Source organism: Mus pahari, chromosome 4, assembly GCF_900095145.1.
Source record: "Mus pahari chromosome 4, PAHARI_EIJ_v1.1, whole genome shotgun sequence".
NCBI classification, from domain to species: Eukaryota; Metazoa; Chordata; class Mammalia; order Rodentia; family Muridae; genus Mus; species Mus pahari.
The window spans coordinates 46,559,971-46,587,915 of NC_034593.1; the positions used below are offsets into that span (position 1 = coordinate 46,559,971).

At 46.6% G+C, this 27,945-nt stretch overlaps 2 protein-coding genes across 3 annotated transcripts in view; one reads left to right on the forward strand and one right to left on the reverse strand.

The window, feature by feature from the left end:
- Nhlrc3 (NHL repeat containing 3) overlaps positions 1–8,364 on the reverse strand; it is a 13,152-nt gene extending 4,788 nt beyond the window's left edge. The window contains exons 1-5 of one of the 2 annotated variants that reach the window (XM_029538116.1): positions 8,285–8,364; positions 7,282–7,434; positions 6,621–6,768; positions 3,449–3,649; positions 1,165–1,256 (exon numbers count right to left, since the gene is read on the reverse strand). In XM_029538116.1, the coding sequence (XP_029393976.1) occupies positions 1,165–1,256; positions 3,449–3,649; positions 6,621–6,768; positions 7,282–7,398 (558 nt within the window). In that variant the 5' untranslated portion in view covers positions 7,399–7,434; positions 8,285–8,364. Of the gene's footprint in view, positions 1–1,164; positions 1,257–3,448; positions 3,650–6,620; positions 6,769–7,281; positions 7,435–7,947; positions 8,190–8,284 lie in introns of those variants that run through there. The other variant, XM_021196633.2, reaches the window with a different exon arrangement.
- A 181-nt stretch (positions 8,365–8,545) lies between these two features.
- On the forward strand, positions 8,546–26,188 carry Proser1 (proline and serine rich 1). Its single transcript, XM_021195633.1, has 13 exons — positions 8,546–9,182; positions 11,739–11,804; positions 14,429–14,497; positions 15,082–15,176; positions 16,193–16,286; positions 16,739–16,849; positions 18,142–18,225; positions 19,364–19,442; positions 19,910–20,005; positions 20,251–20,295; positions 22,092–23,769; positions 24,161–24,311; positions 24,954–26,188. Exons 1-13 carry the CDS (start codon positions 9,138–9,140, stop codon positions 25,074–25,076), a joined length of 2,736 nt encoding a protein of 911 aa, XP_021051292.1. The 5' UTR covers positions 8,546–9,137; the 3' UTR covers positions 25,077–26,188.
- Positions 26,189–27,945: the final 1,757 nt, after the last annotated feature.

Sequence of the window (27,945 nt, forward strand, 5' to 3'; positions counted from 1 at the left end):
CAGCCTGACCCAGCACTGCATGTCAGACAGAGGACAGCCTGACCCAGCACTGCAAGTCCACATGCTCACTTATTTAACACAGGTATGACCCCTCAGAACTCGCCATGGAGGTAAAGTAAACCCCATTCAGCACATGCCCTCAAAGCCTGCACTCTATAGAGGAGCATCTGCGATGTAACAGCAGCGGCTGTAATGCAAAGTACAGGAAACAGGTAGAGAATTTAACCCTGCTGATGGGGACTTGGCAGCTGAAGGTGACCCCTAAGGTCCCAAGAAGCAGCGCCTGTTTACTCAGTGAGTAAAATCTAGGAGGTAGCAGTGGACCAGGACAGAGCTGGAAGGGGAAATGGCTTAGGTTCCCTGGGAGGTTTTCTGTCCCCCACCCCCACCCCCCTCACCTGCAGCAGGAAGAGCAGGAGCTGGGGGAGGGCTCCCCTGCTTCCTTCAGGACCAGCCTCTGCACTCCCTGCCCCATTCCCATCAGTGCTGCTCCCCTCCCCCCATGAACTGAAGGATTTCAAACATTTACAATAAGGTTTTCCTAGTAGGAGGCAAAGTTTCTTTTCCAGGTTTTAGATTCATTACCCGCTCCCTTAGCCATTTAAAAGCTATAGAATTATCTATCTTGTTCATTCCTAAATATTTGGAGAACCTCCTTAGAATAGGGCCTGAACATTTTAGGAGTATGTATGCACAGCCAGCTCTGGAGAAATCGCTTAGGCCTGCTGACTGTGCTAGCCTTTAACCGCCAACGTGCACCCGAGGACCGCCCAGGGAGAGACTGTGTGCGACAGGCCGCCTGTGGGAACCTCTGACCGGGACTGTACTGTTTGCTGCACCTGTCACGGGAACACTCAGCTTACTGTGGGTGGCACCATCTCCTAGGCTGAGGTGGAGGGCTGAGCTGTGTGATACCATGAGTGTGAGCGAGCCAGCACGTGTGCACTCATTCCTCCCTGCTGCTGACGTGACAGCAGACATGTTTGAAGCTCCTGCCTCGACTGCTTTCTCCCTACCTGGCTTTTCCTCAGATTCCTTTGGTCTTTGTTTTGTTTTTCTCACAGCAACCGAAACAAAAAGAGGATACATACAGCAAGACGTGCCCACCAACCCACCCACCCACCCACAGCCATAAAGTTCCAGACACAGGGACACTGTCTTTACCCGACCAACTGCGTCAAGTGTAACGCTGTGAGGTATGTTGAACTTGGCAGGGCCTGTCCCATTCTCTCCACGCAGCCAGAGGATCATGAAATCTATAAACGGCAAATACATGTGAATACGAATAGTGAAACATATGCATTTCCTTGGTGATTTTGTCTTGCAAATTACAAAAGAAATGCATCGCACACTGAGGCCTTGAGTATTCTTCCCTGGCTTTGTTTGTCTGTCTGTCTGTCTAACTCATGCTCCTTCAGTCTACCGCTTCATTAGCTCACCCTGAGACCTCAAAGACACTGTTCAGAGTTCCTGCACCGTTTCCTTCAAACTAGTTCCCTTTGTACAAAAAAAAAAAAAAAAAAGCTCATTTTTACTCAGTTTTTCTTTTCCTGAGTCAGAGAATCATATTATGTAGTCCTGGCTGGCCTTGTCTAATGTCTTTCAGGCTGACCTCAGACTCTTAGCACTCCTCCTGGAAGGCAGGAATGACAAGTGTGTACCACCGCACCCGCTACGGTGGATGTTTATGGCCTCCCTCTGTTCACTAGAGGGACAGTCACTAGAGCCTAATGGATTGATCTCTCTCACAAGACTAGTCCAACACACTGTACCTGGAAACATGGCCTCAGACCACACAAAGAGGGCAAAGTCCCACTGCTACAGCTCAGGAAAGGAAGGGCTCACCCACGGAGCCCTCGGCAGGAAGAGTACCCACCCTATGTATTTCAGGTTCTGTGACTTCTGGATTCCCAAACCATGACAATAAATTTCTCTTGTCTAAAGTCACCTTCCTTGTAGCCTTTTTTTTTTTTTTTTTTACAGCCGCCACAGGGAGCAAGTGTGTTCAGTCTATCCCTAACTTTGCTGCTTCTTGCTTTTACAGAATCTCTGGACACCTGCTTTAGAGACCAAGTTCATCCCTAAGGACAGACTCGCCAGAAATAGCTCCCAGCATTTTGCATATTTTAGAACACATTTGGACCATCTCTGTCTTACTGAAAAACCCTCAGACTCCTAGCAGAGCACAACTCTAAAATCCTCAGAGCAGCTTAAATGGCTGCCACCTTTCCTTCTGGCCGCTGAGAAAGCCATGCTGTTTCCATTCCAGCTCAGGGTTCCCATGGACCTGGACACCACCACCCCTGCTGGCCCTGTCTACAGCTCAGCCAAGGTTGGCCTCTTCAGGAACTCTGCTGTGCCTCTCCAATTCCTGTTTGTCTTCTGGTTCCCATCCTATCTCGAAAGTCTCTGTCACAGATGAGTTTAACTGCTCTGTTAGGAACAGACCTGCCGCTGTGGTGGCCACGGAGGGCCTTCCTGTTAGCCTGCAGGAAGCCTGCCAGGGATCTGGCTTCCTGACTTCCCCACAATAAACAGGACAGAAAATCTCCAGATGTTCTTTACATTTCACACCACCTCAGTCCCTGTGAGGGTCTCCTGGCCTCGGTGAACAGGCAGCCCCTGAACAGAAGCATTTCCCGTTGGTAATCCCACTGATCAGATTTAGGTGGAGGTTTGGTCTGCTGCTATATATTGTAATGCTAAATTCTGTTTCCCAAGGTTGAGTTGCCTCCAGAAGATGGAATTCTCACCTATACCAGCTTTTGTTACGCAAACCTAGTTCCTTAATTTAAAACTATTTGGTTGAATAAAGATGCCTACAACCACCTGGCCAGTGACTCACGCCTTTAATCCCAGCACTTGGGAGGCAGAGGCAGGTGGATTTCTGAGTTTGAGGCTAGCCTGGTCTACAAGGTGAGTTCCAGGATAGCCAGGGCTATACAGAGAAACCCTGTCTGGAAAAAACCAAAAGATGCCTAAAACCTGTAGCTCAGAAGACAGAGGTAGGCGAGAGCACGGGGAGAGGAGAAAGGGTTAGTGGATCTGAGCCTGTGGCCCTTGGGGGTAGGTGGATCTGCACAGAGCCATGAGGGCCATGGCTCATTACAGTCAGAGTAGGAGCGGCCTCGGCAGAACAGAGCAAGAGATAACTAGGGATTATGGAAAGAGAAGCAGACAAAATAGCATAGAGTTGACATCTGCCCAGCTCTAATTCTAAGGCTTGTTAAAATATGAAGGGTTTGTGCCTTTTATTTGGGAACTCAATGATCTAAGGTGGGATACAAACCCTAAATAATATTTTCAGCAACAGATTTCCTTGTAGTTAACCTTTACACGCAATTTCACGTGCAATATGGTTACACATTATACTACACAACAAACAAATTAAATTCAGCTTATAAAATAATATCCTTTGATCATGACCATACTCAGTTAGGGCATTTACCTTGGGAGAGTTTGACCAGTCGGTTGTTCAGTCCTCCATCTCCATCCACAATGTAAATCTCCCCCGTGTCATCTACATACAATTCTGCGGGGTTGTCAAACTGCAGCGGGTTCACGCCAGTGCCCTTCTTGCCTGGGGTCCCCAAGACTTGAACAAGATCACCCAAGGAATTATATTTTTTAACAGTATGGCCATAGGGTCCTGTAGAGAAAGACAAGCACGCATCACAAGGATTGATTACACAGCATTCACATCTTCCATAAGCTAAAGGCAAATCTTTCACTAGGCTGAACAGCAACGGGAGCCAAGAGATTCCCATATTTAAGTGTGACAGGTGGCAACCAGCAGCCTTTCATAAGGTATGGGCAAACCTGGAGATGAATTAATCTAATCTAATCTAATCTAATCTAATCACTCCAAAATAAGGAGACTCTAAACACAAGAAAAACACTGGCTCCATTCAGAGAAAGCTTAGGATAATTTAACTTTTTTAAAAAAAAAAAACAAAACACACTGTTGGCCAGGTGGTGGTGGGACATGCCTTTAGTCACAGCACTAGGGGGCAGAGGCAGGCGGATCTGCCAGGCCAGCCTGGTCTACAGAGTGAATTCCAAGGCAGCCGAGGAAGGCTACACAGAGAAACCCTGGCTCAAAAAGCTCCCCACTCCCCCAAAACCCCAAACCCCAAACAGACAAACAACCCACTGCTTGTAAAGGAAATCAAGAAGGAACTAAAAAACAAGCAAACGACACTCAAAGCTCTTATTTCAATCAGTCAGGTACAGACTTTAAAGTTTAGTAAGTCCACAAAAAGTTCTTTATAACTAGCACTATTTTTTTAAATTATATTTTCTCACAGCAGAAGCAAATTCAAAATTGAACTCATTTCTTAAGAGAAAAATAATCCGGGAGTTAAAATGACCTTACAAGTGAAAGAATACAGTAAATAAGGGCAAATAAGGGAAACCAGGGAGCTGTTAGCAGAGGCACAGGAGGCAAAACTGACTGACAGGTACCCAGAGACTGAAGTCAAGCGAGGCAGCCTGCATCCCAGGCTACCCGTGTGATACTGCACTGGATCTGGGGGCTAATGCTGAAGGGTTACCCACAGAGAACACACAGTGTTAGAGAGAGCACACCTCCAAGTTTCTAAAGACTTACAATGGGGACAGAGTACTTGTAATTTTTTTAAGTGGTTGACTTGCAGCCACATCTTCACTTGAGGAAATCAATTCGTTTGAAAATGGGAAGAGCATAAAAATAGTTTCTCTGATCTGAGGGTGGAAAACAAGACACAATGAAAAGAATGAGATCATCTGTGCTACGCTTATTTCTGGGAACCAGTGACGTTTTTCTTCTTTTTAAAAGGGCGACATGAACAGAATAAATTAAAATGAAAGGCTCTCACAGCGAATTCTCTGGGCAGAAGAGAGAGGAAAATCGTCAAATCTCATTACATTATTGTATGAACTCAGAAATACTTTCAAGAGTACTTTATTTCGTTTTATTTCTGTACATGAATGTTTGCCCACAGGCGGGCGTGTGTGTGTGTGTGTGTGTGTGTGTGTGTGTGTGTGTGCGCGCGAGGCACCAGCTTCCCTGAACCTGGACTTACGGATGCCGGGAGCTGCCACGTGGTACTCGGAACTGCACCCAGGTCCTCTGGAAGCAAAGTGTTCTAACCACTGAGCTTCTTCCCATCTCCTAGATTTATTCTTAAGTTCAAGGGCAATTTCACTGGGATGTAAAGGAAAACCTCCAGGGTACTCAAACTGTAAAGCTTGACAGGTTCCTGGGAAAGGAAACTGGAGAAGAGGAACTGAGGAAGCCACGCAGCTTGTAAGCAGCCTCATGGTGGAAAGGGAAGTGAGTGTTCAGAGAATCACGCGCAGGCTCTGGCAAGTATCTGAAGGGGGGGGGGTAAGAGATACAAGGAAGAAAGATGAAAAGTTCTGAGTCTTGATTTAGAAAAGTGGGCAGCCTTAACACTCTACAGCTGCCACTCTTCAAATGTTTAACCAGCACTTATCTTCCAAGATAAAGATTTAACTAAACGGATAGCCCACTTGCTACCTGAAGCCCAGAGATTCTTTATGTTCTGTTGACAAGAATGACAACGTAAAAATCCAACCTTCCTGATGCTAAGAGTGGTATGTGAGTTACCAAGCACCAGGGAAACAGGATGCCCTCCAAGCCAGGAACACAACCAGACCAAGGAGGATACTACAACATCCGCCCTGACCCTCCCACTTCTGCTAGGTCGTCAAGACAACAGGAACTGTCTTATGTTAAGTAGGACACACCAGCAGACAGGCAAACACTTGTCTCCTACAACTTCTGCAGCTAGAAAGCTACTTAGCCTACCTTGCTTTTCAACAGTGTATACTAAAAATAACTGCCGTAGGAAAGTTTCAGACATGCTTGAGTGAGTGGAATTTCAAAACCGTTAATAATACGAGTTTCTGCTAATCTCAAGGCAGCAAATGGGGGCTTCATATCCCTTCATTTGCCCTTTCAAGAGGCAGCTGGTATAGACAGAAGTTAAGGTTCCCTCTTTGCTCTAAAGACTGGCATCTGACTTGACTTCACAGAGGAGGTACAGACTTACTCTGAGATTAGCAACTGAAGGTTAAAGAAGAAAGGCTCTGAACTGGAAGGATACTTCAGTCTACCAAGAAAATGCCTGTCACTCGAGAATGAGGACCTGGGTCCTGTACCTAGAGCCAATGCCAGGAAAAACAAAAACAAACAAACAAAACCCTGCTGAGTATGAGTGTGTGCACTGTAATCCCAGCATTGGGAAAGTGGAGAAAGGAAGATGCCCAGGGCTCACTGGCCAGTTAACCGACCCTGCTAATGAGTTCCAGGCCAGTGAGAGAGAGACCTTGGTTCAAAAGACAAGATGGATAGCCTGAAGAATGACACTCTGCCCCCCACCCCCACCCAAATAAAGTTCCCTTGGCAAGTTTAAAAGATCGGGATTATAGTGTTATTGAATTTCTTGATTATACAGTAGCGTGGTGCAAATTTGTAGAAAGACATGATTTTATGAAATATTAAGGAAATTATGATTAGATTCAGCAATGCTAGCCTTAAAACGTATAAGCAAGAACATGGGCAAAGATGTGACTTCTATCTAGGAAGGCAATTTAATAGACAGTGCTACACTTACCACTTCCTACGTCTGTGATCCAGACGGACTGTTCATATGGTGTGCCGGAGACAAACATACCATGGGGTGTGTCAACGGTATAATTCCAGGCCCGTAGGAAATAGCCATCCTCTGAGAACACTAAGACTTTGGGGATGTCATCCCCTCTCTGAAGGCACACAAAAATAACTGCTTAGAATCACTCAACAGGAATGCTAATCTTTACTTTTGTCAGAGAAATCAAAAACAAAGGGTAATAAGAAATGTAGAAGTGTGTAAAAAAAAGTACTAATTTCAAAACTTAATACTTCTAATGCATATAAATCTAAAGTGTGCACTTGAAGCCAACTCAAAATTAAATCGCATAATTAGCATAATATAAATGCAATTGGCTATCTAGGTGGGAAACACGTCTTTCCTTTCTGTTCATCTTTTTTTCCTTTTTTGTCATGCTCAGATTGACTGTTCTTTTATTATTCCTGTTTGTTGTGATCAAACTGAATGTATATAATTAAAATTTAAAAATCTCTAGTTGAAGAGATGGCTGAGCAGATAACAGTGTTTGCTGAGCAAGACTGACAATCCCGAGTTCAATCCCGGAAACCACTGGTAGTTGATAACCACATTAACACTTTGATCTCTCTTGAACTCACAGGCTCACATATTTATGCATTCTACTTACTTGGGCTACGTAAACTAACCCGTTGAGGGAGTCAACTGCAACACAAAATGTTGCACCAGTGAAGTATTCTGAATTCTTGGGCCAACCCAAATCCAGCCGGAAAAGAGGGTCCTCCATTCTCCAGGAAATGTGAAAAGAAAATGTCCTTGAAACCTCAAATAAAATCAAAATACTCAGATTCAGTTCCACAACCAGAAGGTAGCCAGAAATAACATTGTATGTCTAAAGATCAAAACAACCACAAGAGAAGTCTGCTGATGACTTGAGAGTGTAGTAAGAGCTGGGGAAAATCCAGTGTGTGTGTGTGTGTGTGTGTGTGTGTTTGAAAGAATATGTTTATTTTTATTTAGACTTGTGTGCATGAGCCCACGGTGAGTTTATGTGCACCATGTGCCCACAAAGGCCAGAAGAGGGCATCAGACCCCCTGAAACTGGAGTTACAGTGAGGGAGTGAGCCTTCATGTTGGTGCTGGGAATCGAACCTGAGTTCTCTGCAAAAGCTGCCCGAGCTCCCAACCTCCGCACCACCTCCCCAGCCCCACGTGCTTACTTTTTAACACTAAATGGGAGTCGTCAGCTACTGAGCCCCGGGGGAGCAGGTTTGGGACCCCAGGGGCTGCACCCCTCGGTGCCACCCACACCCACAGCCTTCTCCCCGCTATTCACCAGAGAGCCACAGAAGCGCGAATGCAAAACCAGACAGGAAAGGAAGAAGGCGGCGCCCGCCAGGCAGACCCAGGCTCTCGCCATCGCCAGGGTCTGGGAAGCGAAGGTCAGCGAGGCCTGAAGCCGGCTCTGGGGCAGAGGCAGGCAGCCTAAAGCACCGGCAAACTCGACCGGAGAAACTCCGAAGACCGATTCCGGGTGTCTCGCTCCTCGTCCCGCCCCGAGTCAGGCGCCCGGCGAGTGACCCCGGTCCCCTCCCCGAGGTGCTCCTGGCCACTAGGATGGCGGCGGCCGCAGATCTTCCTGTTCTACTTACTCTTCGCTCATTTAAACTCACCTTCAAGAAGCAAAACAGAGCCCGGCGAAACTGAAGAGTTGGGGGACCGTGACACTAAAACTATGACTACCACGCTCCGAAAAGGACTTTAGTCACATCTGCTCCACAAGCATTCAGGCGTCTGCCGTGGACGCCTATGTTCCCACACTAGGACCCCGGACGCCCCAAACTAGTCATTCGGGCAATAGCGATTTAAGGCGGCGGTGCATCGTCGCGTCTTGTGGGCGCGACACGCTCTACCGAAGGTCCCCTGGAGCTGGTGGGGGCTTTTGGGGAGCTCCCGCTGGGCGCCTGGCCGTGTGAGCGCTGCGGTGCTCGGGAGCCGCCCTTCACTAGGCTGTGTCCCCCTTCGCCCGGCTCCGAGTGAGCCCCGGCCGCCTGCCCGCTCCCGGAAGCTTACGAAAGCCCGTAACAAAGGACCTGCGGGGCCGCCGGCAGCCGGAGCTGCGGGACCCCGGGATCGGGCGGATCGGCGGGGCTGAGCGCCCGCGGGGCCACGTGTCCCGGATCGCGGCGGTGAGCGGAGCGTGGCTCGGCGGCCTTTCCCCGGAGCGCCCGGCCCTCGGCGCCCTCCGGAGCCCCGATTTCTGCAAACGCGCAAGCCGGTTCTGCCCTGAGCCCCTGAAGCTTTGTGTGGAGGAGCTACTGAAGTCTGATTTTAATTTAAAAAAAAAAAAAACTTTTTGCAAGTTTCGTTCTGGGATTTTTTTTTTGTTTTGTTTTGGTGCCGTTTGCAATACTCTACCTCCTCGCCTCCTTGCTCCTGGTGTATTATCCAGGAGTCGAACCTGGGATGAGCGTTTCGTAATTGCGAGTTAGAACTGTTAGACGTCACGACGGAATAGTACTCAAGATGGACAAAAAGTCCTTTGAGACGGTGCTGGATGAAATTCGAAAGGTAATTGACCTTGTTCCCTAAAATCCTCTGAGATAATGGTCGTGAGTTACTTTCTTTGAGGTGTTGTGTGTAGTCAGCAGAGGAACTTGAACTTCCCTGTGTAATGTAAGAGCTTGCCTCTTGGTCGGTTGCACCGCTTAAATAGAAGATAAGCCACCTCACTGCTAAACTTGGGAAGTCATTGTGATATGGGAATTACGTTTGTACTACCCACAGCTCCGGAGCCAACTGGAAATCCGTAATAACTGAGCTTTTAGTTGAGTGACATTTATTCCATGGCTCAGTAACAGGAGTGACTGGGCACTGGAAGGGATGCCTAGAAAGTTCCTTTTCAAATCTCTTCCCCTGCCTTTTGCTCTCCTTCCTCTGCTTTTTGACACTTTATATTTACTATTTCCTGGAAGGAAGCAGGCAGCAAAAAAATTTTGGAATGTAGGGTTGAGGCTAAAAGTATCTCTTAGGCAAAAAATAACAGGTTGCCTGTTTGACGGAAAGGGCAGTGCTGTGGCCTTGAGCCTCACAGCATCTCACAGCTTGCGTGAGGGCTGTCTTGCTTGTGTTTGGCATCTCAAACCGGTGCCCCTGACTGGCTCTGCAAAAATTGCCGCCAGATCTTGAGGTTTGTTTTGCTCTTTGTAAGACCCCTTTCCCCCCTCCCCCTCTTTCCAAATAACATAATTTTATTTTGTTTTGTTTTTCGAGACAGGGTTTCTCTGTATAGCCCTGGTTGTCCTGGAACTCACTTTGTAGACCAGGCTGGCCTTGAACTCAGAAATCCGCCTGCCTCTGCCTCCCAAGTGCTGGGATTAAAGGCATGCGCCACCACGCCCTGCCAAATAGCATATTTTTAATCTTTCATATTTGGTGGTGCTGGGTTTTTTCTTTTCAAATAGACTTCCGTTCTTGCTCTTTAATTCTCATCTAATTAAAATTTGAAACAAAATGTCTTTTTACCATGTACTTAGAATTTGCCACAGTTGGTTTCTGACCTTTTTTTTTTTTTTTTTTTTTACCATTCTGAGAAAATAAATTTTAAGTTAAAGTAGACCTGAATGCAGACATGCCTTGTAAAAATGTCTGGTAATAAATATTAGCGAGGGAATCAGAAAGGTTTCAGAGATAAAAGTGTTCAGCCAGGGTGGCCTTCAAGTCCACAATTCTAGTCTGCAATCAAAATGTGTTGCCAGTTGGCTTTGCCAGATGGAGAAGACAGCGACAGTGCCTTAGTCTACTAAAATGCAGTAAAATAGAGATGGGCGTTTCTAAGTAGGGGTGGTGCTATAATTTTTAGAGATTGCTTTAGAGTTTGTAAATGTCCATGCTAATGGGTCTCCTCTTCTGTTGTTACTGTACACCCACAGGTAATACTGGCTCTCACTTCTCAACGTAGAAGCATATGAGAAGACACTTGGGGGAAAAATAGGAAAGGCATTATTTTGTTTTCTCAAAATGGGAGTAATAAGAGCTGTTAATTAGTAAGCACTTTCTGTTTGACTCCAGCTTCTTAATTGGAGTTAGGTGGTGTACTCCCAGTATACAACCCCAAGCCAAGCCCTCATTAGATATCTAATGCTCCCCCAGGAGTCTGGTATTTTTTTTTGAAACATGTGTTCCATGCCCTGTGTGGGTGCCGCAGGTGGACCTCTTTAGCGTGAGGGGAAGATTTGATTTAGGATTGGTATCATCAGCTCAAGCCAGGATTTGGTCCCAAACCTTGCTTTTGACTGTCTCTTTAATGATAAAGATAAGAACACTCCTCAGCGTGCATTACCCAGAATGCCCTGTAAAAGCTGAACTGTTGAGCATCCCTGGATGATTTTTTTCTGGTCGTTACATTTGCTCCTAGCAGAATGATATATAGAGAAAATACAAATATTATAGCTGTTTTGTAGTGCGGAGAGAATGGCCAGGTCATATTTTATGACAAGTGCTTATAATCTACGGAAGCTTGCTTTGGTCTTTCCATCTCTGAGGTCCACAGTAGCTGGTGGAGGAGCAACTGTGACTTCTGCAAAGTGCTAAGGTAGAGAGGCATCTGCTCTCATCTGCCGATAGGTTCCCCAGAGGAACAAAGGCATTCATCAGACAGCTCTCTATCAGGTTTCCTATTACTAGGATCTTATTACAGCTTGTTGAAGGTTATGATTGGCATTTCCCCTTTAAGAATGAGGAAGCAAGCTCTAAAGGCTCTGTTGTGGGCCGCTTTGCTAGTTCAGAGCCAGCCTGGGCTTCATAGTAAGCTTGTAAGAAAGGGGAAAAAAGGCAAATTGTATCAGTTAAAGATGTTGTGAAAGTAGTTAGACATTCACAAATTTGAAACGTAATTTGTACTAATGTTGACTCTGTTACAATGTTGCTCCTTCTGGAGCCATGTTCCTGGAGACCCAGCAAGTCTAAAGGTTAGAATTTCTTTTACCTTAGTCTTAGTTGCTGCAGCTCCCAGCTAGAGCGGAATGAGACCAGTCCCTGCCAGTCTGTGTGGGTGTGTATGTAGTTTCAGTACATGCATATTAACATGCTGCTAACGTATACTAATTCTTTTTTCCCCCTTTCTAGGCTGTTTTAACAGAATATAAATTAAAAGCAATTGAATATGTTCATGGGTACTTCTCCAGTGAACAGGTATTTTTCATTTTTTTTAAGCCTCTTTATACTACTGCTCTAGTTAATGTCTGTTTACTTACTAGATACATTCAGAATTGCTTTGACTCTGTTGCCTTATTTGCTGTAGAAGTTCTTAGTTCTGGCAAAAAACTTTTTAAAGTCTTTTGAGAGCTTAGTGTTTTACACCTAATGTACACCACATTCCTATTCTAAGGTAATTTTAAAACACTGTATCCTTTTTAAAAGCAACTTAAACTGTCAGTTATTCTGGGGAAATATCAAACGTTTATAAACTCGGGGCCTAAGAGATGACTCAGTGGTTAAGAGCACTTTCTGCTCTTGCAGAGGACCCAGGTTTGGCTCTTAACAGGTCATGGCTTACAACTGTCCAGAACTCCAGTTCCAAGGTATCTTGCTGGGTCCAGCATGACCTTGGTAGTGGCAAAATAACTTGGTTCCCTGCCCATGGAACATGGCCAGCAAAAGTGGGGGGGGGGGGTGTCTTCATGAGTGTCAATGGCTGCTGTGAGCAAAAGGCTTGTTTGTATAATAATGTACAGGTCTTATTTTCTTCCTTCAAGTTCTCCCTGTCAACATTAATGACTCCAGGAGTCTGGTAGGCTAAAGTGTGGCTAATGTCTTACCAAATGGTAAACACTGGGACCTTCGGGACAGCCCATAAGCCTGTGGAAAAGAACTCTAAGAACATAGGTTTAAAAGAAAGAATACAATATGAATTAATGAGGTGCTTCATGAATCTAAAGGAACAAAGGCAGCTGCATTGTGAGCCAACTTGTCAGAAAGCTGCTAAAGAAGGAGATCCCACCCAGCGAAGGGTTTTTTTGTTTATGCTTACACAGGCAGACAGATTCCTGAGTTCAGGGTTGGCCTGGAACAGACTAATTTAGGCCCAGCTGTGGAAGAAATAATAATTTCAGGACAGGGTTCTATATTGCTAGTTTATCCTCTGTGCTCATCAGAGGCAGGCAGATCTCTGAATTCTTTTGCAATGTTAAAAGAAAATGTGCGCTTGCTGTCTCCTAATAATTAAGGATCTGGGGTCTCAGGATGTTGATTCTTAGGATAATCAAAAGGGAACCTGGCGTCAATGACTGGATTGATGTGTAAAATAAAAGACTGGGCTTACGACCTGCAGATGAGCTATCCAGTGAACATTTTAGAATAGCAAGGGACACCTGCTTGGAGAACTGTCTCAAGCGGGACCTAGAGCGCTGTCTGGAGATGTTCACAGAAAGCAGATCAGACAGAGGGAGAGAGCAGGCTAGAAAGCTGTCTCCAGCAAAACACAGGCCACCAGCTTGGACCCACGACTTGACTTGAGTCGTTTCATTCACAGCTCCCAGACATCCTTTCTTCAGAAGCCCTCTCCAAGCCGAGGCTGGTCCTTAGCAGCATCTGATGCTTTCTTTTGAACTCATACAGACATGCAAGCAAAACACGCAGCCACATAAAGCATTAATCTTTAGTAAATTTTTTTGAGTTTATAAATTTGTAAATTTACTCATAAATTTGTATGGAATTTTTGATAGTTTTAAATTCACTGTATGATCAAAGAAGACATGAATAAATGTTGAATGGTCCCAGAGACCACAGGCTCCTCCTGTACCATTCCTTTGGATTTTCTCTCAGGGTGAGGGCATCTCTGCGCTGCTCACTCCTGACTGCATCCCAGCGTTCTCTCCTGTTCCAAGGCCTGTTTGCGGGAGATGGGAGGAGACCCTGGGATCCTAGCCCTCTGACTTTCGCAGTGCAGTGCTGAGCTAGATTCCTGCCTGACTGCTGTGTATAATCTGCAGATTCAAGCCCACGGTGTGCCTTCAACCAGTCACTGTACACTGTGTGAGTGACCAGAGCTGCCCCCTTGACATGTAGTGTTTGTGTGTAGTTTGTGTTTTCACACCCAATCTCCAGCTAACTTTTCAACTTCCTGTGCTTTCAGTGTACACCATTTCCTGGATTTCTTTTTTATGACTTTTCTTTATTTATTGTCTGCTACCCCAGGGCTTTGCATGCTGAACATGCGCCCTTCCACTAAACGACAGGCTGCTGCCTTTTTTAATTTTTATTTTAAGACAGACCTTTACTTAGTCGCCAGTCATGTACCGTCAAGCTAAATCTAGGTAGTATGTCTCCTCTCTTTGAAAAGAAAGGAAGGAAGGAAAAAGAAAGCAACAAATTTATTGTACAGAGTTGACAGGAAATGCCACCACATTCGAGTAATGGTCTGAGGACAGCTTGTGGGAGCCCCAGGCATCCACTTAGGTCATCCCATCAATCTTGATGGGACACACCTCTGCCCACTGAGCCATCTTGCCACCGCTGAATGTTTTTCTTTCTTCCTAGACCAGTGCTGTCCAGTAGAACATCCTTTATCCACACTGCCCTTTGTGGAAGCTGTTGTATCATGTGACTGTTGAGCACTTGGCTTGAGGCCTGGGCTGCTATGGGACTGGAGTGTTGCCTTGTATTACCATGGTTATGCTTTGCTGCACTGGTAGCCTCTGGTACCATATGTTCTTCCCCCACATAGGGATGGTGACGGGAGTTGCAAGTGTTGAAAAAGTTTGAAGGAAATGTGTGCAGACACTGCCATCAGAGCTGAAGTCAGTCTTTTCTTGCAGGTGGTTGATCTCCTAAGGTACTTCTCCTGGGCGGAGCCACAGCTGAAGGCCATGAAAGCACTCCAGCATGTGAGTGACGCCCCTTCTCCAGCATGCATAGTAACAATGTTTCATTCCCCCATTTCACACAATCCAGGCGGAATTGTGGTTTGTATCAGAAAGAGCTAACCTTAATTCCAGTTACACTTTGATACACCAGATAACAATGTTAAATTAAAACCTTCCAGGATGTGAACCTGTGCTACTATTAAATCCTCTTAGGGGTTCTAACTGGCAAATTGAGGGAATAGACTCATTGCAAAGCACAGTCCTGGACTTTGACCCTTACATTCAGCTTTGGCAGCATCTCCCATAGTGCATCACTGTAGCCTAAAGGAAGCCACGCCTCAGGGGAGCTGAAGCTCTGCCCTTTCCCGGCTCTGACTCCTGTGCCTTGCCTGGTGAGTGGAGTCACCCTGGTGTACATGCCACCTTGGTAGATGGCTATTCAGAGGGTTTTACACTTGTTACAGGTGCTTGTGTTACGCTCAGCTAAGATGTAGGCTGTGTCCTAAAGTGTTTCAACTGTAGAATTTAGTTAGAGTTCCCCAAAGTGGCTAAGGTCTGCTAGGGCAGCCTCACTCGCCTTGAAACATGGTTTGTCTTTATGATAGAAAATGGTGGCGGTCCACCCGGCAGAAGTGGTGAGCATCCTGAGCTGTTTCACCTTCAGTAAGGACAAGCTGGCCGCTCTGGAGCTCTTGGCCTCGTGAGTATTGCTCTGACTGCTTGCTTCAACTCTGGAAGTTAAACTGTGAAGTCACTGATCTGTTAACGTGTCAGTTACGTGGGGCAGCAGAATGCTAGCGAATGGTCTATGAAAAATGATCTACCTTAACATGTCCATTATGTAAGGAAGCAGAACCCCAATAAAATAATCTACAAAAACTGCTGGGGCTGGAGGGATGGCTCAGTGGTTAAGAGCACTGACTGCTCTTCCAGAGGTCCTGAGTTCAATTCCCAGCAACCACATGGTGGCTCCCAACCATCTGTAATGGGATCCCATGCCCTATTTTGAAGACAGCGACAGTATATTCACATACATTAAATAAATAATCTTTTTAAAAAATGCTGGATGAGGTAGCACATGGTTTTTGTGTCAGAAAATGGTGGGGACCCTGAGTAAGGCAGTAAGAACCTGCCTGCAAACAAAGATGCCCATGTCCTGTGAAAACGCAGTACAGGATTCTGGTGTCATTACATAGGCAATTCTTCCTACGTCTGTGGTCATGGCTCACAGAACAATGGGTACTTGGGTACTCTGTATGTGTGTGGTTTTAGCTCACAGGATAATGAGCACTTCCTACTTAGGATAATGGCTGTTTCACACTCCTGCACTTCAGCATTCGCTTTGCCTTCTTCCCATCCTGAGTAACTCAAAAGGCAAGCTGATAAAAATGTGGGATGTTTATTGAGCAGGATACTTGTACCGCAGAACCTTGAGTTCCAACAGTGATGGAGTGATGTGGGGCCGTGGGGATGCTCCTTACTTAACACTGGAGAACCATAGTAAGTGTGAGCTTGACTATGGTATGAGAAGAGAGGGGACCCAAGCTTTAGCAAGGTTTAAGAGTAGGCGAGTTGCTTATTCACAGAGAATGTATTCTACAGTCTGGTATGTGTTACTATGTCTATGAAAACACAGAACATGCCATAAGGACATTTCTGACCTGTGTATATCTGCCTGGCTCCTCAAACAGAAGCTAAGTCATCTTTCCTTGACAGAAACATTGTGGACGCACAGAACTCCCGTCCCATTGAAGATTTATTCAGAATCAACATGTCTGAGAAGAAACGGTGCAAGAGAGTGCTGGAGCAGGTAATTCTCACAGATGTTGTGCTGAGGCAGGGGGTTGGTACACAGCGAAGTGCCTGACTCACCATGGCAGTGTTGGGGATGAACTTAGAAGCAGACATTCTTGCCAGCCAGGGAGCACAGGCAAAGTCCTGAAGAAGCAGCTTGTGGGTGCAGAGATGACTCGGGAGTGAGATGCCGGTAGTGGCTCACCCAGCAGGGCGCTAGCATCTTTCCCCTGTGGAGCTCTGCCACGGTGCCAAGCATCCTATGCCCATATGCTTAGGAACAGAAGGAGCCCTCGCTTCTTTGGACACTCCCTTGGGTTCATAGAGGGCACTGGTGAGTGATTGGTGGGTGAATATGCGAGCAGTGTACTGCTCCTTAATTCATGGCCTTAGCTGGACTTCCTGTCATCTGGAATACCTTATATGATGAGACTGATTTTTGTTAACCACTTCTTTTTTATGTTACAGGCTTCCAAGGCAGGCTGCAAAGCCCCTCATGCCATGATTTCTTCGTGTGGAACCTTCCCAGGAAACCCCTATCCCAAAGGAAAACCCAGTCGCATAAATGGAATTTTCCCTGTAAGCATGCTTCTACGTCAATGAAATTTCCCATGACTACGTGTGCCGGTAGCACGGATCTGTGCATTTCCGGGCTGCGATGAGGACATGCCCTCTGGTGAGGCTCCTGCAAAGGGAAGGAGTCTCCTGTCTTCCACGTCATTGATAGGCAGTGGAAGTTAGGAGTGACCATTAACTGGCTGCATTGCCCTCAGAGGTGCCAGGCAGAGCTGACTTTGCTGTCTTAGTTGCCAACTAGTCTCAGCCATCTTCGGCAGTTGCATAGCTGAGAACCCATTTGGGAAACTGCAAGGTGAAATCCTTGTTTGGATACCAGTGGGTGGTTCTCAAAGCTCTTGGAAAATAATCTTTTCAAAAGTTACATCCAACAGTCATTACATTTCTATTACTATGCCAAAACTATGCTTCGTGGATTAAATAGTAGACATTTATTATTTCCAATAGTTTTTGGTTTGTTTGGCTAGTTGGTTGGTTGGTTGGACTTGTTTTTTATTTTGAGACAGGGTCTCACTCCACAACTTTGGCTGGCCTGGAACTCAGAGATCAACCCACACCTACCTCCCAGTTGCTAGGTTTAGGCCTGGGCCACCACACTATGCTCCAGGCATTTTCCTGCCTCGGGGAAGTGGGAGTGGCTTAGCTCTGTAGTTCTGGCTCAGGTTTTACCTGCAAACTTGACTGGCACACATGAATATTCTTTTTCTTTCCAGGTAGCTCACTTAGGTGCCTGGCAAGTGAATGTCGCTTGTGGCCAGGCATCATATCCCCACCACGAGGGCTTGAGCACCCTCATGACATGGTAGCTAGTTTCCACAGCACATGTAACCAAGGGGAAACGGGAAGCTGCTGCAGCAAGGCCTCTTGGGACTTGCTTTTGGGAATCAGTGCAATTCTTTAATGTCATGATAGTGACACACATCAGCTCTAATTATTCTGAGGTGGATGGTGGGCAACAGTGGGCAGTGGAGCCATCTTGGAAGCTGACCTCTACCAGTGTGTACTACCTAAGGACACTGCCTGAGGTGACAGACTGGAGACTTTTTTGGTTTTTTGGAGACAGGGTCTGTGTAGCCCTGGCTGTCTTGGAACTCACTCTGTAGACCAGGCTGGCCTCGAACTTGGAAATCCACCTGCCTCTGCCTCCCAAGTGCTGGGATTAAAGGCGTGCACCACCACACCCGGCCAAGACTTATTCTTAGCAAGTTCCTTCAGAATAATTCAGTGCAGTTGCCTGTTGTGGCTAAAATCTTCCCCCTTCCCCCTTTTCTCTCCCTCTCTCTCTTTTTAAATAGGGAACTCCTCTGAAGAAGGATGGTGAAGAAATTACCAGTGAAGGCAAAGGAATAGCAGCTCGGATTCTCGGGCCGTCCAAACCAGTATGTGCTGAAATAAAAATAGGAAGCAGCTCTTAGGTTCTCTAGGTGTAGCTTTCTGTCTTTGTAAAGTAAGTTTTTTGTGTTGCAGTTCAAATATGGTAGAAGTTCTAGGTCGGAGAGAATGGCCTAGGACTTGAGTGTAAGGACTTAGTTCAAGAGTCCAAGGCTCTTTGGAGAGTAAGCATTTTATGTGAAAGTTCAAATAAGCCAGCCGCATTCGTCTGAACGGTAAGGATCAGGGAGTGTTCCTTACCTGCGGCTAATTAGTCTTAATGTTAGCGAGCCAGGCACGGAGCCAGAGGCTTACCCTTTCAAGGGAGTGAGTGTAATGACTGGAGATATAAATTGAACAGAATGGGACCTCCTGAGTGGAGAAGTCCATAAGCAATGGCCCCACACAGGCCTTGGCATTCTCTGCCCATTCACAAGACAGGAGCATCAGGCAGCTGTTCATGAGGCCAGGAGGAAACCGTCCCTTCCCACCAGTGGGTTCCTCTGCCCGATGACTTCTGCTCGCTCTTTCACTCTGGGTAAAGTACAGTGTGTGGTGCAGCTTTGGGTACTTCAGATTCTGGAAATGTCATCAACTCTAAAAAGTTCTTGTGAATCTATAGGTTTCAAAAGAACAAAAACATTCCGTTCCTAGTCCAGAGTGTAAAAATTGTCAGATTGCCAGGTGCTAATGATCCTCCCGGTGCTAAGATCCTAATGATCACAGGAGAGAGCATTGCCCTTGAGGACTCTAGGTGTTGGAGAGACCAGACCCTGCAGAGCCTAGTGCTCTAGGAGGACATTGTCCTTGAGGTCTCTATGTGTCAAGGAGAGACCTTAGGGTCTCTTGTGTTGCTTTCATACTGGAAATGGGAGCTCCTGGGGTTGGCTCAGGCTGGGTCAGAAAGGCACCTGCTGTTCATTTAGGTCTGGCCTTTATTGGGAGGATGAATGAATACTAAAATTAAAACACAGCATGTCTGGCAAGCTGTACCTTAGGAACTGAGTAAGAACCACCTTTATGAAAGCAAAGAGTCCGTAGCCTGAAGCTGTGACAACTGAGGCATCTTCAGTCTCTTAGGATTGTATTGGTTTATCAGGAGATGTGTTCTCAGTGATGTCTAACCACTGTGCTTCCCTTGTCCAGCCTCCTTCAACATACAATCCACACAAACCTGTCCCCTACCCAATTCCTCCATGCCGGCCGCATGCAACTATCGCACCAAGTAAGCATTTGCTTGTCTGCACTTTTCCTTTCTGCTGTTGATTACATTGAGAGGACAGGCTTCTTTCTGTGCTTGGGGAATCTACAGCACTTTAGTTCTGAGAGCTTAATTTTATATCCTGGTCTAGCACGCTGTCGCAAGTATAGTTTATTTTTAGTGTGTTTCCCTTAATTGCAGATTGCTTTAATCACCTTATCATTGGGGCTTTTCACTAATAATGCATTGTGGTAGATGCCCTTTTTTTTAAGTAGCTGGTGTCCAGAGGTGTCATCAATGCATTTAGAAAAGGTCCAGTATGTGTACTAGGCTTAAGCTGTCTTCCCCCTCGGTTCTCACACTCTCTCCGTGTGAGATGCCTCTCTATTACACAGCAGCTTAAAATAAACCACGTTCCCGCATTAGCGCAGATTCTAACTCCTAGCCAGTGATACTAAGTTCTCTCTCCTTCTATCATGCTCTCATTTCAGGTGCTTACAACAATGCGGGTCTGGTACCATTAGCCAATGTGATAGCTCCAGGCGTCCCTCCTCCACCTCCATACACTCCAAATCCAGCAGGAACAGGTAAAGGCCTGCAGTTGTAGCTTGTTTAAAATAAGTCACATAATGTTCATCTATGTTTCCGTAAATGTGGCTGTATAACCTGCTCTAGTCATGTGGATAGGATTCTTTCCTGGCTACCTTATTTTCCCTCCAGTGTTTTCAGTGATGTCTACTTACTTTGATCTTAGTTTTTCTTTTTTGACATCTATCTGTGATTATGTTGGGGGAATAATCTGATCAAAGCTTGAAATCGTTTCTTTTTATAGACAATGAAGACCTTTCCAGTCAGTCAAAACCTATCCAGAGTCAAAGTAAGTGCTCTGCACACAGATCCAGAACAATGCCTGTCTGTCCTGACCGCTGCCTGTTCCCCAAGGCAACGTGGGGGTAATTCACTAAGAGTGACTTGATAATGATAGATTTATGTTTAAGAAGTGCGCATATTGTCTGGATTTAAATTCATTTTATGACTTTGTATCCTGGTAGTTTGCAAAACTCAGTGAAATCTAAGAGTCACATAACATGTATTCACTTAGCATTGTGATATGGAAGAGGAAATTTTCATATGCACACAAAGATAATGCTTTTTGACAGACAATAAGTCTAGTAAGCCTAAGGAGCCTTAGGTGTAGCCTAAGGAGGGAAAAGGTAAGGAACGCTGGAGCGGCAATGGCACCGAGCACAAGGCGGCCTGGGTGGCGCCTCCTGGTGGCAGCACCGAATATATTGCCCAGTCAGAAATGAATAGTAGGAAGGGATGCTTTCTGGTGTGGGAGAGAGAAAAAGCAGCACTTACATCGGATTAGTGTGCCAAGGTTGGGAGTGTTAGCGGGAAATCTCCCCTCCCTGTGGAGGTGCCCAGCGCTGTGGTCAGCTTCTGGGTACAGGAGAGAGGGCAGGGTGAGCAGATGGTGGATGTCAGGCTTCTTTCTGTGGCTTTGGAGCTACCAGCTATGTAAACAAGTCATTCAACTTTGTGGAAATAATTTTAAAGCCTTAACATTCAAATACACACACACACCACACACACACACTTTTTAAAAGTTTCTTTTTAAAAATTACAGAACAGTAATAAAGACTACCTCTGTAGTGGTAAGACATGGGCCCTATCATGTGATAGCTGTGTAGTATTATTTGTTGTAGGTTTTGGGGTTTTTTGTTTTTGTTGTTGTTTCATTTGTTTGTTTGTTTGTTTTTATGCTGTACTGGTGTATCGAGGCGAGGGTCTTATACAAGCTTTCTATAATGAAGCTGCATAACTGTATGATCTTTATTAATCCACTGGCTTGTCCACACCAAGCCTCAGTGTATCCATATATAAAATGGGAGTGTAGGTCTCTGGATTAGTGTGAGGCAGATGGAGTGACCATATGAGTGTCCTCTTGCCAAGAGTCTGGTTTCCACACACATCCTTAAATGTCTGTCTTACTCCCTGGAAAATGCTGTTCAGTGGTTAGCACTACAGAGGGAGGGGCTGTCTGTTGCCTCTGAAACAGAATTGGTCTAAATACAGTCTCAGACAATGCTGATCGCAGTGGCATTGTCTGTAAAAGTCTGGGTTCCCATCAACTGCCACAGAGCAGTACACAGCCATTGAACTCATTCTAGGAGGAAGAACCCGGATCACCCCAAATCCTCCTCATAATTATCCATAGAGTTTATCAGAATTAGATGGTGTAGCAAACACAAGTTCTTGGGTGGTTTGGGATCTGCCCTCTAAGGTGAACCTGTGTGGACTGGCACACACTTACTAAAACAGAGGCCTGAGCATGGGAGGGTGAATAGACACAACACTCCACTGGACGAGTCCCCAGGATTGGCTATGGAAGGCTTTTCAGTATTCCCAAAATACACTGTAGGCTGCACAGGTCAGCTGAGCTGAGAGGCTGTGTATGTGTTCACCCTAGAGAAAGGGTTCTTCAAGCACCCAGCGGCTCAGACATGACTATCAAGTTGTTTCAGCCTTCAGTTCCAACTTCCACCCTGCCGGGTTTTCCTTTGGTGTTTGTGAAATGCAACCCCTCCCCTCCAAAACAGCGGCTGTGCTTCTTTTCGTTCAAATCGGGCATTCCAACACTGGCCAACGACAGCCTCTTCTCTCCCTCAGCATTTTCCACCCCAGCGAGTCAACTCTTCTCTCCCCATGGTTCTAATCCTTCGACTCCTGCTGCGACTCCAGTACCAGCTGTGTCCCCAGCCAAGGCAGTAAACCATCCATCCGTGTCAGCAGCTGCCTCCGGGGCCGGAATGAGTGCGACCAACACTGCCCTGGCGGTGTTCCCAACACCTCAGCCATCCACACCGAACCCGACTGTGATCCGGACTCCCTCCGTGCCCGCAACGCCTGTTACTTCCACCCACTGCACCACACCCGCTCCCGTCCCTTCCGTTTTTTCTGGCCTAGTGCCACTGCCGGGTCTATCTGCCACTCCCACCCCACCCACTCAGGCCAGCTCGACACCAAGGGTCACTCTGGCTTCCAATGAGACATTTGCTTCCACGTGTGCCCCATTCACCGGCCACTCCTCGGCCAGCTCTACTGCTGGGTCAGCCAGTAACCCAATCACAGCTCCCCTCTCATCGGTCTTTGCAGGTCTGCCTTTGCCCTTCCCGCCAGCATCCCACAGCATAGCCACCCCGACTCCTTCTGTAATTGCCAGTGCTGCATGTCCACATGGTGTAAATAGCCCCCTTCTGTCTGCCTTAAAAGGCTTTCTTACATCAAATGACACACACTTAATCAATTCCTCCGCCTTGCCGTCTGCGGTCACAAGTGGACTGGCTTCATTATCCTCTCTTCCCAATCGAAACTCAGATTCTCCTGCCTCAGCCACTAACAAGTGCTATCCCCCTGCGGCTGTTCCTGCGGCACAGAGGTCTTCCACCCCAGGGCTGGCCATGTTCCCAGGCCTGCAGTCTCCTGTGGCTAGTGCCACCTCTGTAGCCCCAACGCTGCCTGCACAGTCTCCATTAGCTACCCCCTCCACGGCAGTGCCAGTCAGCTGTGGCTCCTCAGGCTCGCTTTTGCACGGTCCCCATGCAGGTGGCATCTCATCTGCCCCTGCTGCAGCAACTATGCCTGTTATGATAAAAAGTGAGCCCGCAAGCCCCCCACCCTCGGCCTTCAAAGGCCCAGCTCACCCCGGGACTCCTGCTCGTGGTACCTTGGGCCTGTCGGGTGCCCTGGGCCGTGGATACCCCACGACCTCAGTGCCCATCAGTGTGTCTACTTGCCTTAACCCTGCACTGTCCGGGCTCTCCAGCCTGAGCACCCCGTTAGCTGGTTCTATGTCCCTTCCCCCGCACGCATCCTCCACACCCATCGCACCTGTCTTCACTGCCCTTCCCCCTTTCACTTCATTGACTAATAGTTTCCCTCTACCAGGCAGTCCCTCCCTCAATCCTGCTGTATCCCTCGCGGGGTCAACCACCACCACATCTGCAGCTGTACACCCTAGCTCTGCAACGGTGCGCTCAGTGCTACCCACCTCCAATGCCTCGCCCGCGGCCTTCCCACTCAACCTGCCCACCGCTGTGCCCTCACTCTTCGCGGTCACCCAAGGCCCGCTGCCCACCTCTAACCCGTCCTACCCCGGCTTCCCTGTCTCCAGTGCCCCAAGCGGTGCCCCCACGCTGCCCTCGTTCCCAGGGCTGCAGGCGCCCTCCACGGTGGCAGTTACCCCGTTGCCAGTCGCTGCCTCGGCTCCATCGCCTGCACCTGTCCTCCCGGGGTTTGCCTCAGCTTTCAGTTCCAACTTCAACTCCGCCCTGGTGGCACAAGCCGGGTATGTGACTGCGCTGCAGACAGGTTCAAGTCACTTCTTACCAAGCTTATGTGGCTCGGTCTTGATTTATATTGAGATATTAGGCGAAGAGGGGTGGGGGATTAGAAGCCCAATACCCAAAATGTTTCGTTACTCCTCAGCCATCTAACATAGTGACTACTTGGCTTGCTTCTGAGGTAGCCTGAAGTGTTATGTGTGAGATGGTGCTTTCAGAGTTACTGCTCTCTAAGTTTTACCACAGTGACTCATTTCTACAGTTCCAACCTACAGGGGAGCTCATTTGTTGGCTTTCCCATCTTTAATCTGCCTCTTGTCAAATATGGAAGAAGGGGCCACCCGCCCGCCTCCAAATGTCCACAGTTTGACCTGTTTTTCTACCGATTGTTTTCAGTTTGTCATCGGGACTCCAAGCTGCGGGTAGCTCTGTTTTTCCAGGCCTTCTGTCCCTCCCAGGTATCCCTGGGTTTTCCCAGGCTCCCCCACAGTCGTCCCTGCAAGAGTTACAGCACAGCGCAGCTGCCCAGTCGGCTTTGTTACAGCAGGTATGTAGTCTAGAGGAAGGAAAGCCACCAATGCTTGACTTGACGGCCCAATGCCAGCAAGCATGAGGCTTACCAGAATCCAGAAGATGGGTTTCATTAGGTCTCCCCAAATTTACAGAGTCTGTATCTCCTTTCAGAAGAGTAACACAGAGTGGGAGTCAAATGTATGAATTGGTTTTCCCATTTCTAGATTAAAAAAAAAAAAAAAAAATCAGCCAGATGAGTGGCATACACTTTTAATCCCAGCACCCAGGAGACAGACAGGCAGGCGGATCTGAGTTCCAGGACAGCAAGGGCTACACAGAGAAACCCTGTCTCGAAAAAAAAAAACAAAAACAAAAACAAAACAAAACCCTGTCTTGGAAAACAACAAAACAAGCGAACCAACCCTTGATTTGGAGACTTAATAAAATGGAAACTAGTTGAGACAATTACAGTTTAATTTGTCTTATCCTTAAGCTATAATGAACACAGTAAGGCAAATTAGCTCTGCAAAACGACAAAAGTTCACCTCCTGGTTTATTTTTTAAAATAGTATTTTTTCCCCTCCAGTCCCTGTTGTGTCTGGTTGTATGTGGGTGGGAGCCAGTCCATACCCAGTGAGCTGGAGCTCTGCTAACTGCTTGTGCCTCTTTGCTGCAGGTCCATTCAGCATCGGCTCTGGAGAGCTACCCAGCCCAGGCAGATGGGTTTCCTAGCTATCCTTCCACTCCAGGAACACCATTTTCTCTGCAGACAGGCCTATCCCAAAGCGGATGGCAGTGAATTATAAAGGTGTTTATTCTTCTTGGGAGCAACATGAGATTTACCCAAGAACTGCAGTGAACAATCTAACAGATGAAATTGGCCAATAATTTGAAAGAGTTCCTTAGGGACACAGGGACAGGGACACAGGTTGTGTTTTTAAAGTGGTTGTATCAGAACCCTTAATCTGACCTATGTAAATAAGATGACAATAAATTGTATCGAGAATAGTATTTTAACTGTACTTGGGGGCTTAGTACCTCCCTTCCTGTAAGCTTTGAATTATGTGAGTGACCCACATAGACTATTGAGGAGGAGACTGAAGTCTTTATAGCCGAACACAGCCTTAAGTCTGCTTGTATTGCCTCCACAGACAGAAGTGATAGTTGTGCCTCCGGCTGCATGTGGCCCTGCGGGGGGTTCTATTCTTCAGATGCATGTTAGCATCAGCTGGAACACAGTATGCCACATGTATCCACAACAGGGGGCTTGAGGCAACTGTTACTTTTAATTTATTACCAATAGTCATACGTACTGCTGAATTTAACTGAATATATTTCAGGAAAGTAAAAATGGTGCTTACTCTAGTCTTTAGGATGACTTTCAGGTGTTTTCAACTAAAAATGTATACCCAGAACTACTTGCAGATCTATAAGTAAGGGAGGCTTAAGATTATTTGGCAAAACATTTTTCATAATCTCAGCAATATGCTGACAGGTGAGTCCCGGGACACCGTTGTTGCTCATTGTACCCTGGAAGCTCTTGGTGAATGTTTACAATCATGGGATGTATTTCCACTCACACACTCATCTGAAATGAATGTGCGGCAGCAAGAGAGAAGACGTGTGCTGTCTGTGCGTGCAGTGTGTGCTAGGACCGGTGCTGGTGGAAGGTGACCCACCATCATCCAGAACAGTAGCTCCACACTGGGGTAGGGGGAGTGGGGAGAATGTAAACCATAGGATCTACTGTAGTGCATCTCAACATCTAGAAATTCTACTTTTATAAAGATGATGTCTGGAAGATGTTGTAAATGTATTTTCCTTCAATGCGGGGAACAAACTTTTTAAGTATATTGAATAATCCTGTATGGTTAGTTTTTAACATTTTTAAAAAATAAACTACGGATATCACAAACTATAGGCGTGTTTTATTAAATGCTAGGTAGATAACTGTTTAGTTTTTCTAATTTCTAGGGCTAATATATTGAGTATTTTTGTCTGAATTTAGGTGAAACTCCATTTAGAATACTGATTGCCCAGTCCTTCAAGTGAAATCTTAGAGGGAAAAAAGAAACAAAACAGACGATGAGCAACACTTGGGGTAGGCAGATCCTCTGATCCTCTCCTTCGAGCACAGACTAGCTCTGGCTGCTGGAAGTGGCCGCTTGCTCTTCTTTTTTTCTTTTTTTTTTTTTTTTATTATTTTCTTTATTTACATTTCAAATGCTATCCCGAAAGTTCCCTATACCCCCCCCCGCCCCTGCTCCCCTACCCACCCACTCCCACTACTTGGCCCAGGCCTTCCCTTGTGCTGGGACATGGGGGCCTCTATTCCCAGTGATGGCCGATTAGGCCATCTTCTGCTACTTATGCAGCTAGAGACACAAGCTCAGGGGGTACTGGTTAGTTCATATTGTTGTTCCACCTACAGGGTTGCAGNCCCCTTCAGNTCCTTGGGTACTTTCTCTAGCTCCTCCATTGGGGACCCTGTGTTCCATCCAATAGCTGGCTGTGAGCATCCACTTCGGTGTTTGCCAGGCACTGGCATAGCCTCACAAGAGGCCGCAATATCAGGGTCCCTTCAGCAGAATCTTGCTGGCATGAGCCTTAGTATCTAGGTTTGGTGGCTGATGATGGGATGGGTTCCCAAATGGGGTAGTACCGCTTGCTCTTTTTAAGTCCACATTCATATCAGGTTTTTTTGTTTTTTTAAGAATTTATTTATTTATTTAAGTACACTGTAACTGTCTTCAGGCACTCCAGAAGAGGGCAGCCGATATGTGATTGCTGGGATTTGAACTCTCAGGACTTTCAGAAGAGCAGTTGGTGCTCTTAAACCGCTGAGCCATCTCTCTAGCCCCATATCAGTATGACATGTGCTTGCCATTCAGAAAATGGTTACTGACTGATCTCCATATTGTAAGAATTTACTGTGAGTTAATACTTCTATCCCCTGGGAGCCTTGAGCGGAAAGTGTGTGTCCAGTTCATCTTTTCAGTATGTCTCTGAGATGCTGCATGCATTGGGTATGCAGAGGATTACATAAATGTTTAGATAACACATTTGGAATCATCACTGGGGGGGGGGGGTGCTCTTATCTTTGTGTTTCACACGCCTCTGAATAGTTAATCTGCTCTGCTGATGGAGAAGCCAAACTGAGGCAAAGAATAGGTGAGAGAAGTCTGGTTTACTTACCTGATGCTGAGAGAATCCTTGAAGTAGCTTGCAGGGAGATGACCCTTACTACCCTTGCTCTGAGGGTCTGGGAAGACTATTAAAAGTTGTTAAAGTCTTAAAATACAATTAACATCATTTGTGATTGAATACGCTTGACCTGGGGAGTGGCACTATTAGGAGGTGTGGCCTTGTTGGAAGAAGCGTGTCACGGTGGGAGTGTGTTTTAAGACCCTCTTCCTAGCTCCCTGGAGCCAGCCTTCTGTTTGCCTTCAGAACAAGATGTAGAACTCTCAGCTCTTCCTGCACCATGCCTGCCTGGATGTTGCCATGTTCTCACCTTGAAGATAATGGACTGAACCTCTGAACCTGTTAGCCAGCCCCAATTAAATGTTGTCCTTTGTAAAAGTTGCCTTGGTCATGGTGTCTGTTCACAGCAGTAAAACCCAAACTAAGACAACATTCTAGAAAAGGCCAAAAGCTTGAGGACGTTG

Coding starts and splice junctions, on each gene's coding strand:
- Proser1 (XM_021195633.1), top strand. CDS start 9,138: ATGGACAAAAAGTCCTTTGAGACGGTGCTGGATGAAATTCGAAAG. Junction 16,850..18,141: donor GCATAAATGGAATTTTCCCT/GTAAGCATGCTT, acceptor CTTTTTAAATAG/GGAACTCCTCTGAAGAAGGA. Junction 19,443..19,909: donor GCATGCAACTATCGCACCAA/GTAAGCATTTGC, acceptor CTCTCATTTCAG/GTGCTTACAACAATGCGGGT.